Genomic DNA, 10762 nt, shown 5'->3' with positions numbered 1-10762 from the left:
GGGTACAGCAGGGGGAGGAGTGTAAAGTGTAAAGTGGGGTACAGCAGGGGGAGGAGTGTAAAGTGTAAAGTGGTGAACTGCAGGGGGAGGAGTGTAAAGTGTAAAGTGGGGTACAGCGGGGGGAGGAGTGTAAAGTGTAAAGTGGGGTACAGCAGGGGAGGAGTGTAAAGTGTAAAGTGTAAAGTGGGGTACAGCGGGGGGGAGTGTAAAGTGGGGTACAGCAGGGGGAGGAGTGTAAAGTGTAAAGTGGGGTACAGCGGGGGGGAGTGTAAAGTGTAAAGTGGGGTACAGCAGGGGGAGGAGTGTAAAGTGTAAAGTGGGGTACAGCAGGGGGAGGATGTTATAATCACTGTAGAAACCATCTTAGCATATTTATTTATTTATTTATTTATTTAATAAGTCACCATGAATTTTAATGTGACTTGTGTAAATAGTGTTGAAAAAGTAAAAAAAAATCTCTCTCTCTCACACACACACACACACACACACACACACACACACACTCTCACTCTCTCTCTCTCTCTCTCTCTCTCTCTCTCTCTCTCTAACCTCACGTCTTACAAATGTTTGTATCCGAATATTAATTTATGTAAATGAGGAGTGATATATTTTGTATATGCAACATGTTAATAAAATAAAAACGATTCTATCTTTTGGCTGATTTAAAAAATAAAATGTCTAATTTAATGTGAACACTTTAGAAACGCGGTGTTGCAATAAAAAAAATTACAATTTTACAATTCAGTTGTAGAATTAATTTTTTTTTATTCTAATTAGATGTTTATCACGTGTAATATTTTATAATTATTCTATCATTAATATTTAGAAAGTCAGATGTTTGCCAGTGAATGTAGATGTCAGTGTTTATGTGCTTCACACACTGACATTACCTATTCCCGACACACACTATAAAGTGTTTTTCTGTCCCATTTGCACGTTTCCCTCTGAACACATCTGGCAACACGGATGAAGTCCCAGACCTGAACTCTAGGAGCAAACCATCACCGTCCCCTTTCGTTTCCCCCTGTTGCTCGGAGATAATAGTACGATCCGGACTCATTTCAATAGGAGTCGGTTCAGTGTAGTGACGTCACAACATGGCCGCTGTATACAGACTCGACACAACAGAACACCTTGTGCTGAAGGAGGAGATGTGATGGACATTGGGGTCAGACAGAGAAGGCGGATGACCAGGTCCTGTAGGGACTCAGTGAGCAACGGGAATGTCCAAGCGGGAGAGGGACAGGGAGACAGAGACAGAGGAGACAGAGACCGAGGAGACAGAGACCGAGGAGACAGAGACCGAGGAGACAGAGACAGAGGAGACAGAGGAGACAGAGACAGAGACCCGTCACTGGAGCACAGTGTGTGCGCGCCGCGCTACAGCCTGGTGCAGGAGGTCGGCCGCGGCAGCTACGGGGTGGTTTACGAGGCGGTGGCGCGGAGCTCCGGCACTGTGGTGGCCGTCAAGAAGCTGCGTTGCGACGCGCCCGAGAACGTGGAACTGGCGCTGGCTGAGTTCTGGGCTCTGACCAGCCTGGAGAAGCGACATGAGAACGTGGTCCAGCTGGAGGAGTGTGTGCTCCAGAGGAACGGCATGGCGCAGAAGATGAGTCACGGCAACAAGCGCTCCAGACAGTACCTGCGTCTGGTGGAGACGTCCCTCAAAGGTGAGGACACCTGGACACGTCCTTCACTTGTGCACTCTCGCACCTTCACCTGTCCTGTGCACACTCGCACCTTCACCTGTCCTGTGCACACTCGCACCTTCACCTGTCCTGTGCACACTCGCACCTTCACCTGTCCTGTGCACACTCGCACCTTCACCTGTCCTGTGCACACTCGCACCTTCACCTGTCCTGTGCACACTCGCACCTTCACCTGTCCTGTGCACACTCGCACCTTCACCTGTCCTGTGCACACTCGCACCTTCACCTGTCCTGTGCACACTCGCACCTTCACCTGTCCTGTGCACACTCGCACCTTCACCTGTCCTGTGCACACTCGCACCTTCACCTGTCCTGTGCACACTCGCACCTTCACCTGTCCTGTGCACACTCGCACCTTCACCTGTCCTGTGCACACTCGCACCTTCACCTGTCCTGTGCACACTCGCACCTTCACCTGTCCTGTGCACACTCGCACCTTCACCTGTCCTGTGCACACTCGCACCTTCACCTGTCCTGTGCACACTCGCACCTTCACCTGTCCTGTGCACACTCGCACCTTCACCTGTCCTGTGCACACTCGCACCTTCACCTGTCCTGTGCACACTCGCACCTTCACCTGTCCTGTGCACACTCGCACCTTCACCTGTCCTGTGCACACTCGCACCTTCACCTGTCCTGTGCACACTCGCACCTTCACCTGTCCTGTGCACACTCGCACCTTCACCTGTCCTGTGCACACTCGCACCTTCACCTGTCCTGTGCACACTCGCACCTTCACCTGTCCTGTGCACACTCGCACCTTCACCTGTCCTGTGCACACTCGCACCTTCACCTGTCCTGTGCACACTCGCACCTTCACCTGTGTGTAAATTTTAATTTTGCGGAGTCGGATCCCAAAACCTGCGGCCACGACAGTTTACAGATACGAGATTTTGTGTGTTTGTTCAAATACGACTCCAAAATGTACGACTATGACAGTTTACACACAACGCTTGTTTTCACAACACCTCTTTTTCACACACGAAAACTGTCTGCGAAACAACTGTCAAAAATACGTCATCACGTTCACAGGCATTACTATCCGAGGGAAGATGAATCGATTACACGAAGTGCGCATGCGCCCCGCCCTCTTTTAAACCACTGGCGCCGAAATGGCGGATCAGCAGCCAAGCGCTCACTCATCGTCTCAGGTAAGTTGGTTTTTCCTTCCAAATTCGGACATGTTTAAGGGTTAGTTATCACTAATAACAGAGAGGAGTAATATTACAGAGATAGCTTAACTATAGTAAGTAAGATTAGCTCTCAGAGTAAGGTTACATTAGGTGCTTAAAGAATACAGCTGTTTAGGAGGTCATCACTGCGGGCTGTAGCGTGATGGCCTACATAAAACACACACACACACACACACACACACACACACACACACACACACACACCCACCTACCTCACACCCTGCTGCACTGACTGCCCATTTGTCTTGGACCTTCTTTCTTGTCCTGACTGTCCACTGATATTGGACTGGTTCCCCATTTTCTGATGTCCAACACTTAAGGTGTCGGTCAACATGGACACCAGATTCAGGCCTGAGTGCAAGATGTCACCTAATGGAAGCTGATAAACAATAAAATATGACTTTAACACTTAAGCAGTGAACACATATTACATGACCTGTGTGTTCCAGTGCATGTACACAGCTGTTAGTAAGTTAACACTTAAAATTGCTACTTCTTTTATGTAGGCCATCACGCTACAGCCCGCAGTGATGACCTCCTAAACAGCTGTATTCTTTAAGCACCTAATGTAACCTTACTCTGAGAGCTAATCTTACTTACTATAGTTAACCTGTCTCTGTAATATTACTCCTCTCTGTTATTAGTGATATCTAACCCTTAAACATGTCCGAATTTGGAAGGAAAAACCGACTTACCTGAGACGATGAGCGGTGTTGTAATGTAACGGAGTAAAAACACTTCGTTACTGTACTTCAGTAGAAATGTCACGTATCTGTACTTTACTTCGCTCAACTTTCACTTTTACTCCACTACATTAACGAGATGAAATGTAAACTTTTACTCCGTTATATTCCCACTAAACATCTTCATTACTACAAAATAAAGTCAGCAGAAATGTGTGTGACTGTAATAAGGGAGGTTTGGTGTATCACTGCTCCTAGATTGTATTACGCTCCGCACGCTGTACGGAGAAGCACAGGTACGCGCAGCGTGCACGCGCAGTCAGAGCTGGGGGCGTTTATCTATAACGGGGGCAACCAAAAGCAGTGAAATGTCACTATTCTTATTACCAGAGTTGTAGCACAAACTAAATATTAATGCAAACTATCCATACAATACTAATTAAAAATAACATTTATTGATTTGGTCTTTGTCTTGTGAATATTAGTTTATTAATGACGTCATTCATCGGACACACTGATTGTAGAGAATACACACATGAACTGATCTGATTCGAGACTGACATCATTACATCATGCATAAAATTTTGGTGTCCACTTTTACCATTTTAAATAACACCATAACTTTTGGCTTACTATGTAGTCATATAATATATAATATAAAACTCTTCTTGTTTTAAATTCTCACTGAGGGATAAAACCCCTAAAGATGAAACCCTAGAACTGCCCCTGATCTTATACCTACTGAAAATCACTGAAATTTTGAAATTTTCAAATACTTAAGTACATTAAATATCAGAAAATGACTTTTGATACTTAAGTACAGTAAATATCAGATACTTTAAGACTTTTACTTCAGTAATATTCTAAAAGGTGACTTTCACTTCTACTGAAGTCTTTTTCTAGTACGATACTTGTACTTTTACTCAAGTATTGCTTTTTAATACTTTATACAACACTGACGATGAGCGAGCGCTTGGCCGCTGATCCGCCATTTCGGCGCCGGTGGTTTAAAAGAGGGCGGGGCACATGCGCACTTCGTGTAATCGATTCATCTTCCCTCGGATAGTAATGCCTGTGAACGTGATGACGTATTTTTGACAGTTGTTTCGCAGACAGTTTTCATGTGTGAAAAAGAGGTGTTGTGAAAACAAGCGTTGTGTGTAAACTGTCATAGTCGTACATTTTGGAGTTGTATTTGAACAAACACACAAAATCTCGTATCTGTAAACTGTCGTGGCCGTAGGTTTTGGGATCCGACTCAGCAAAATTAAAATTTACACACAAATTCTTTGAATTACGTACGATTATTATTGACAGTGTTTTTATTCCATAGTTTCCCCCACATAATGTGGGTCATGCAACATGGATGTGAAAAGGGGGCGTGGCTAAGCTCATTATTACTTAACGCGCCTTTAAAATACAGACATGCTGCTGTTGGTCCTCGTATCTTATGTGGTTCTTCACACAACCCTTCAGTTTTAGCTGGGCTTGGGTCTGGTACTGACAGTACACTCCTCACTGGCTGGGTTTGTTCTGTCACATCAATAAGATCAGGAGATGCTGCTGCTGGACCACCGGGTGATGCATCGTTTTTTAATAAATAAATAATGTACTCGACTCGTTAATGTTTAGGGATGTGCTGTTATGGGAAATTGTTCATGTGGGAGAGAGGGGGGGGAGACTAAACACTACACCCACACTACAGTCTAATCTGGGAGAGTAATAATTCACCAGGACGCTGTGGAGAGGAAAAGTGAAGTGCAGTAGTGAGTCATCAGCATTGCAGGGATGGAACAATAAAGAACATAAAGGTAGCGAGCAGCGAACCCTGAGGGAGTCTGATGATGAAACTCAACCTGTTCAGGCTAGTTTATTAACAGAAGACCAGGTCAGAGTGCGGCCCTGGGGTGTGTGTGTGTGTGTGTGTGTGTGTGTGTGTGTGTGTGTGTGTGTGTGTGTGTGTGTGTGTGTGTGGGGGGAGTTTAAGAGCTTTAAGCCTCCAGCTAGACTCTGTTTCATCAGTGTGTAGTTTCTCTCACATGAGACATGATTATGACACATCATACACACCCCTGTGTTATAGAGCTACATAACAGCTGTATGCTGAAGCAGACGAGTCTATAACTGAGTCTTTATGTGCTACATGCTTTTATTCCCAAACAATCTGGTAACCTGATTTAAAGTGTCACAAGGAGTGAGTGATGGAGGGAGGATGAGTGAATGAGAGAGAAAGGGGGGATGATAAAAAGAGAGAGAGAGGATGAGTGAATGAGAGAGAGAGTGAGGATGAGTGTGTGTGTGAGTGCTGTGATGATGATGAGCACTCACACAGTTTGTTCTGCACTCTTCATATCTGCCTGCTCACTCGTGTCCAGGGGAAAGTAAAGTAATGTTGAGATTGTGGGCGGAGTCTCGCACTGTGATTTACAGCAGGGGGAGGAGTGTAAAGGTACAGAGAGATGTTCAGGTGTAAACAGACCAGCAGCACAATGGTTCCAGATCACACCTTCATCCATCTCCCTCTCACTGCCCCCCCCCCACCCTCTCTCTCTCTCTCTCTGTCTCACACACACATCTCGTTACCCTGAGTGATGTACAGTGCTGTTTTGGTGGAGTTATAAGCCCATTGTTGTTTTTTTCTCTCCTCTCTCTCTCTCTCTCTCTCTCTCTCTCTCTCTCTCTCTCTCTCTCTCTCTCTCTCTCTCTCCTGATGCTTTAGTTGTTTATTCTTCAGAATGAAGGTGTGCAGTAAAAGTTCAAATGTAATAAACATCGTGTCCTAAACCTCCTGTTCCTCTGTAACACATTAACTCCTGGTCTAGTCGGAGGTTTGCGCTGTTCCTGTTGTGTCTGCTCAGTCATGATGTCTCGTCCTGTGTGTGTGTGTGTGTGTGTGTGTGTGTGTGTGTGTGTGTGTGTGTGTGTGTGTGTGTGTGTGTGTTTCTCAGGAGAGCGTGTGCTGTGTGCTGAGCCGTGCTACCTGTGGTTTGTGATGGAGTTCTGTGAAGGAGGTGATCTGAGCCGCTTCATCCTGTCCCGGCAGCCCGACCCACACACCAACACCAGGTTCATGGAGCAGCTGAGCAGCGCCGTGTCCTTCCTGCACCAGAACAACATCGTACACAGAGACCTGAAGCCGGACAACATCCTGATCTCGGAGCGCTCCGGAGCACCGGTGCTGAAGGTGGCAGACTTCGGGCTGAGTAAAGTGTGTGCAGGACTCGCGTCGGGCTCCGGGGGCCGTTCTGACGCAGAGGACAAAAACAAACTCGAAGTCAACGTCAATAAGTTCTGGCTGTCGTCGGCATGCGGGTCGGACTTCTACATGGCGCCCGAGGTGTGGGAGGGTCACTACACGGCCAAGGCGGACATCTTCGCCCTGGGCATCATCATCTGGGCCATGATGGAGCGGATCACCTTCATCGACAGAGAGTCTAAGCGCGAGCAGCTCGGGACGTACGTACGCCAGGGCGCTGACATCGTACCTGTAGGCGAGGCTCTGCTCGAGAACCCAAAGATGGTTCTGAGTATCCCACAGCGGCGCCGCTCGCACATGTCCTCCGCACTCCGCAAACTCCTGAAGGACATGCTTGCTGTCAACCCACAGGACCGCCCTGACGCTCAGGAGCTCCACGGCAGGATCAGTCGCGTCATCTGTGCTGGATGAACATCACACACACACACACACAGGTAAGCCTTTACAAATCTGATATAAAGATTTAAATTGATTGTTTTTCTTCAATGTTCTCTCTCTACATTTGGGGGCGGGGCTACACACACACACACACACACGCACGCACGCATCCAAGTGATATGCAAACAATTGGGAAAGAATTTTACCTCAACGTGCTGCTTTTGGCTGTAGAGTCTGCACTCCTCCGTCCTCCCCCAACACACACACACACACACACACACACACACACACACACACACAGTACTGTAAAGAAGCATGTTGTTGATCTAATCAGAGGTTCATCTGTTTGTAAGAGTGCAGAGTTAATCACAGGGATTAGTAGCAGTTACAGAACGTGTAGAACATCATTAATCAAATCCCACAATGCACTGCAAGAGCTTAGAGTCCAAACATCACACACCGCTAGTGAATAACCAGAAGGGGGGATGGATAGACAGATAGAGATGATGATGATGAAGATGGAGAGAGATAAAGGGGTAGATAGAGACTGATGGATAAGTGAGGGACTGCAAGAGAGAAGGACAGACGGAGTGAGATGGAGAGAGACAGAGACGGAGTGAGATGGAGAGAGACAGAGACGGAGTGAGATGGAGAGAGACAGAGACGGAGTGAGATGGAGAGGTGAAGGGATAAGACAAGGAGAGAGTGAGACAGATGGTGAGAATAAAAAAAATGAGAGTGAAATGAGAGACAGTGAGGTTTAGTGATCTTTTCACTGCTTTAAAGCGTTTAATGACTGCACATTCTACGTCTGTGTGTGTGTGTGTGTGTGTGTGTGTGTGTGTGTGTGTGTGTGTGTGTTGATGAATGACCTCATTTCTCTGTAAAGTGCTGATGTAATCAGTTTAATCTGATTGGATGCTTTGACAGCACCACAGAGGGACGTCACATCCACAGTGTTATTAAAGTGTGTGTGTGTGTGTGTGTGTGTGTGTGTGTGTGTGTGTGTGTGTTCTTCAGGACATCTTCAGGTTCCTGCACAGCTCCTCGTTCCTCTGCTCCCCCCAGATTAGCCCACACGCCGCTCTGAGCTTTAGAGCTTTAGTCTGCTGGATTTTACACCAGTTTCTGTGCCTTGTTTCTGTGTGTAGTCGAATTCCCTCAGATTTCAGAACACATGGATCTCATCTACAGGACCATCGCTTCTGGGACCCGGGGGAGGGGAACTCGATCTGTTTCCATGGTTACTTCACTTTACCTTCAGTGTTTAATGTAGAAAACCATTAAAGCTTTAGTCATCTACTCGGACAGATTGCTGCAGCGGCGCTTTAACTTTCTCACCTCCTCATCTGTACAAACCGCTCGAGCTTCCAGAACCTTCAGCTTTCACACTAAGCCGAGTGTCTGACTTCGGCCGCCGCGTTGCATCCTGGGACTTTGTGTCCTTCAGCATGTCCTCTGTTTCTACACCAGAGAGAGTCTGAGATTATTGGAGCTGTTTTATTACTAAACTGTGAAAATGGAATTCTAGCTTTTTGTATTCAGATTGTGTTCATGCTTTAACCCGACACCTTTAACCTGTGTGTGTGTGTGTGTGTGTGTGTGTGTGTGTGTGTGTGTGCGTGACTGTGTGCGTGACTGTGTGCGTGACTGTGTGCGTGAGACTGTGTGCGTGAGACTGTGTGTGAGACTGTGTGTGAGACTGTGTGTGAGACTGTGTGTGAGACTGTGTGTGAGACTGTGTGTGAGACTGTGTGTGAGACTGTGTGTGAGACTGTGTGTGAGACTGTGTGTGAGACTGTGTGTGAGACTGTGTGTGAGACTGTGTGTGAGACTGTGTGTGAGACTGTGTGTGAGACTGTGTGTGAGACTGTGTGTGAGACTGTGTGTGAGACTGTGTGTGAGACTGTGTGTGAGACTGTGTGTGAGACTGTGTGTGAGACTGTGTGTGAGACTGTGTGTGAGACTGTGTGTGAGACTGTGTGTGAGACTGTGTGTGTGTGAGACTGTGTGTGTGTGAGACTGTGTGTGTGTGAGACTGTGTGTGTGTGAGACTGTGTGTGTGTGAGACTGTGTGTGTGTGAGACTGTGTGTGTGTGAGACTGTGTGTGTGTGAGACTGTGTGTGTGTGAGACTGTGTGTGTGTGAGACTGTGTGTGTGTGAGACTGTGTGTGTGTGAGACTGTGTGTGTGTGAGACTGTGTGTGTGTGAGACTGTGTGTGTGTGAGACTGTGTGTGTGTGAGACTGTGTGTGTGTGAGACTGTGTGTGTGTGAGACTGTGTGTGTGTGAGACTGTGTGTGTGTGAGACTGTGTGTGTGTGAGACTGTGTGTGTGTGAGACTGTGTGTGTGTGAGACTGTGTGTGTGTGAGACTGTGTGTGTGTGAGACTGTGTGTGTGTGAGACTGTGTGTGTGTGAGACTGTGTGTGTGTGAGACTGTGTGTGTGTGAGACTGTGTGTGTGTGAGACTGTGTGTGTGTGAGACTGTGTGTGTGTGAGACTGTGTGTGTGTGAGACTGTGTGAGACTGTGTGAGACTGTGTGAGACTGTGTGAGACTGTGTGAGACTGTGTGAGACTGTGTGAGACTGTGTGAGACTGTGTGAGACTGTGTGAGACTGTGTGAGACTGTGTGAGACTGTGTGAGACTGTGTGAGAGACTGTGTGTGTGTGTGTGAGAGACTGTGTGTGAGACTGTGTGTGAGACTGTGTGTGAGACTGTGTGTGAGACTGTGTGTGAGACTGTGAGTGAGACTGTGTGTGAGTGAGACTGTGTGTGAGTGAGACTGTGTGTGAGTGAGACTGTGTGTGAGTGAGACTGTGTGTGAGTGAGACTGTGTGTGAGTGAGACTGTGTGTGAGTGAGACTGTGTGTGAGTGAGACTGTGTGTGAGTGAGACTGTGTGTGAGTGAGACTGTGTGTGAGTGAGACTGTGTGTGAGTGAGACTGTGTGTGAGTGAGACTGTGTGTGAGTGAGACTGTGTGTGAGTGAGACTGTGTGTGAGTGAGACTGTGTGTGAGTGAGACTGTGTGTGAGTGAGACTGTGTGTGAGTGAGACTGTGTGTGAGTGAGACTGTGTGTGTGTGTGAGACTGTGTGTGTGTGTGACTGTGTGTGTGTGTGACTGTGTGTGTGAGTGTGACTGTGTGTGTGAGTGTGACTGTGTGTGTGAGTGTGACTGTGTGTGTGAGTGTGACTGTGTGTGAGACTGTGTGTGAGACTGTGTGTGAGACTGTGTGAGAGACTGTGTGTGTGTGTGTGAGAGACTGTGTGTGTGTGTGTGAGAGACTGTGTGTGTGTGTGTGTGAGACTGTGTGTGTGTGTGTGTGAGACTGTGTGTGTGTGTGTGAGAGACTGTGTGAGAGACTGTGTGTGTGTGTGTGTGAGACTGTGTGTGTGTGTGAGACTGTGTGTGTGTGTGAGACTGTGTGTGTGTGTGAGACTGTGTGTGTGTGTGAGACTGTGTGTGTGTGTGAGACTGTGTGTGTGAGACTGTGTGTGTGTGTGAGACTGTGTGTGTGAGACTGTGTGTGTGAGACTGTG

At 47.4% G+C, this 10762-nt stretch overlaps 1 protein-coding gene across 3 annotated transcripts; it reads left to right on the top strand.

Moving 5' to 3' along the window:
- Positions 1-1014: 1014 nt before the first annotated feature.
- Positions 1015-8897, top strand: stk35l (serine/threonine kinase 35, like). Of its 3 annotated transcripts, none has more exons than XM_047814282.1 (4): positions 1015-1670; positions 6534-7265; positions 7358-7377; positions 8240-8897. In XM_047814282.1, exons 1-2 carry the CDS (start codon positions 1157-1159, stop codon positions 7250-7252), a joined length of 1233 nt encoding a protein of 410 aa, XP_047670238.1. In that variant the 5' UTR covers positions 1015-1156; the 3' UTR covers positions 7253-7265; positions 7358-7377; positions 8240-8897. The 3 variants fall into 3 exon arrangements, with proteins under 3 accessions (XP_047670238.1, XP_047670239.1, XP_027029883.2); XM_047814283.1 differs by having other exon boundaries at positions 6534-7271; positions 7362-7377; XM_027174082.2 differs by lacking the exon at positions 7358-7377 and having other exon boundaries at positions 1016-1670; positions 6534-7275.
- Positions 8898-10762: the final 1865 nt, after the last annotated feature.

The sequence above is a fragment of the Tachysurus fulvidraco genome, chromosome 5, assembly GCF_022655615.1.
Source record: "Tachysurus fulvidraco isolate hzauxx_2018 chromosome 5, HZAU_PFXX_2.0, whole genome shotgun sequence".
Lineage (NCBI taxonomy): Eukaryota > Metazoa > Chordata > Actinopteri > Siluriformes > Bagridae > Tachysurus > Tachysurus fulvidraco.
Note: the sequence above shows the minus strand (reverse complement) of the source record. Positions and strands in the feature narration are given on the sequence as shown.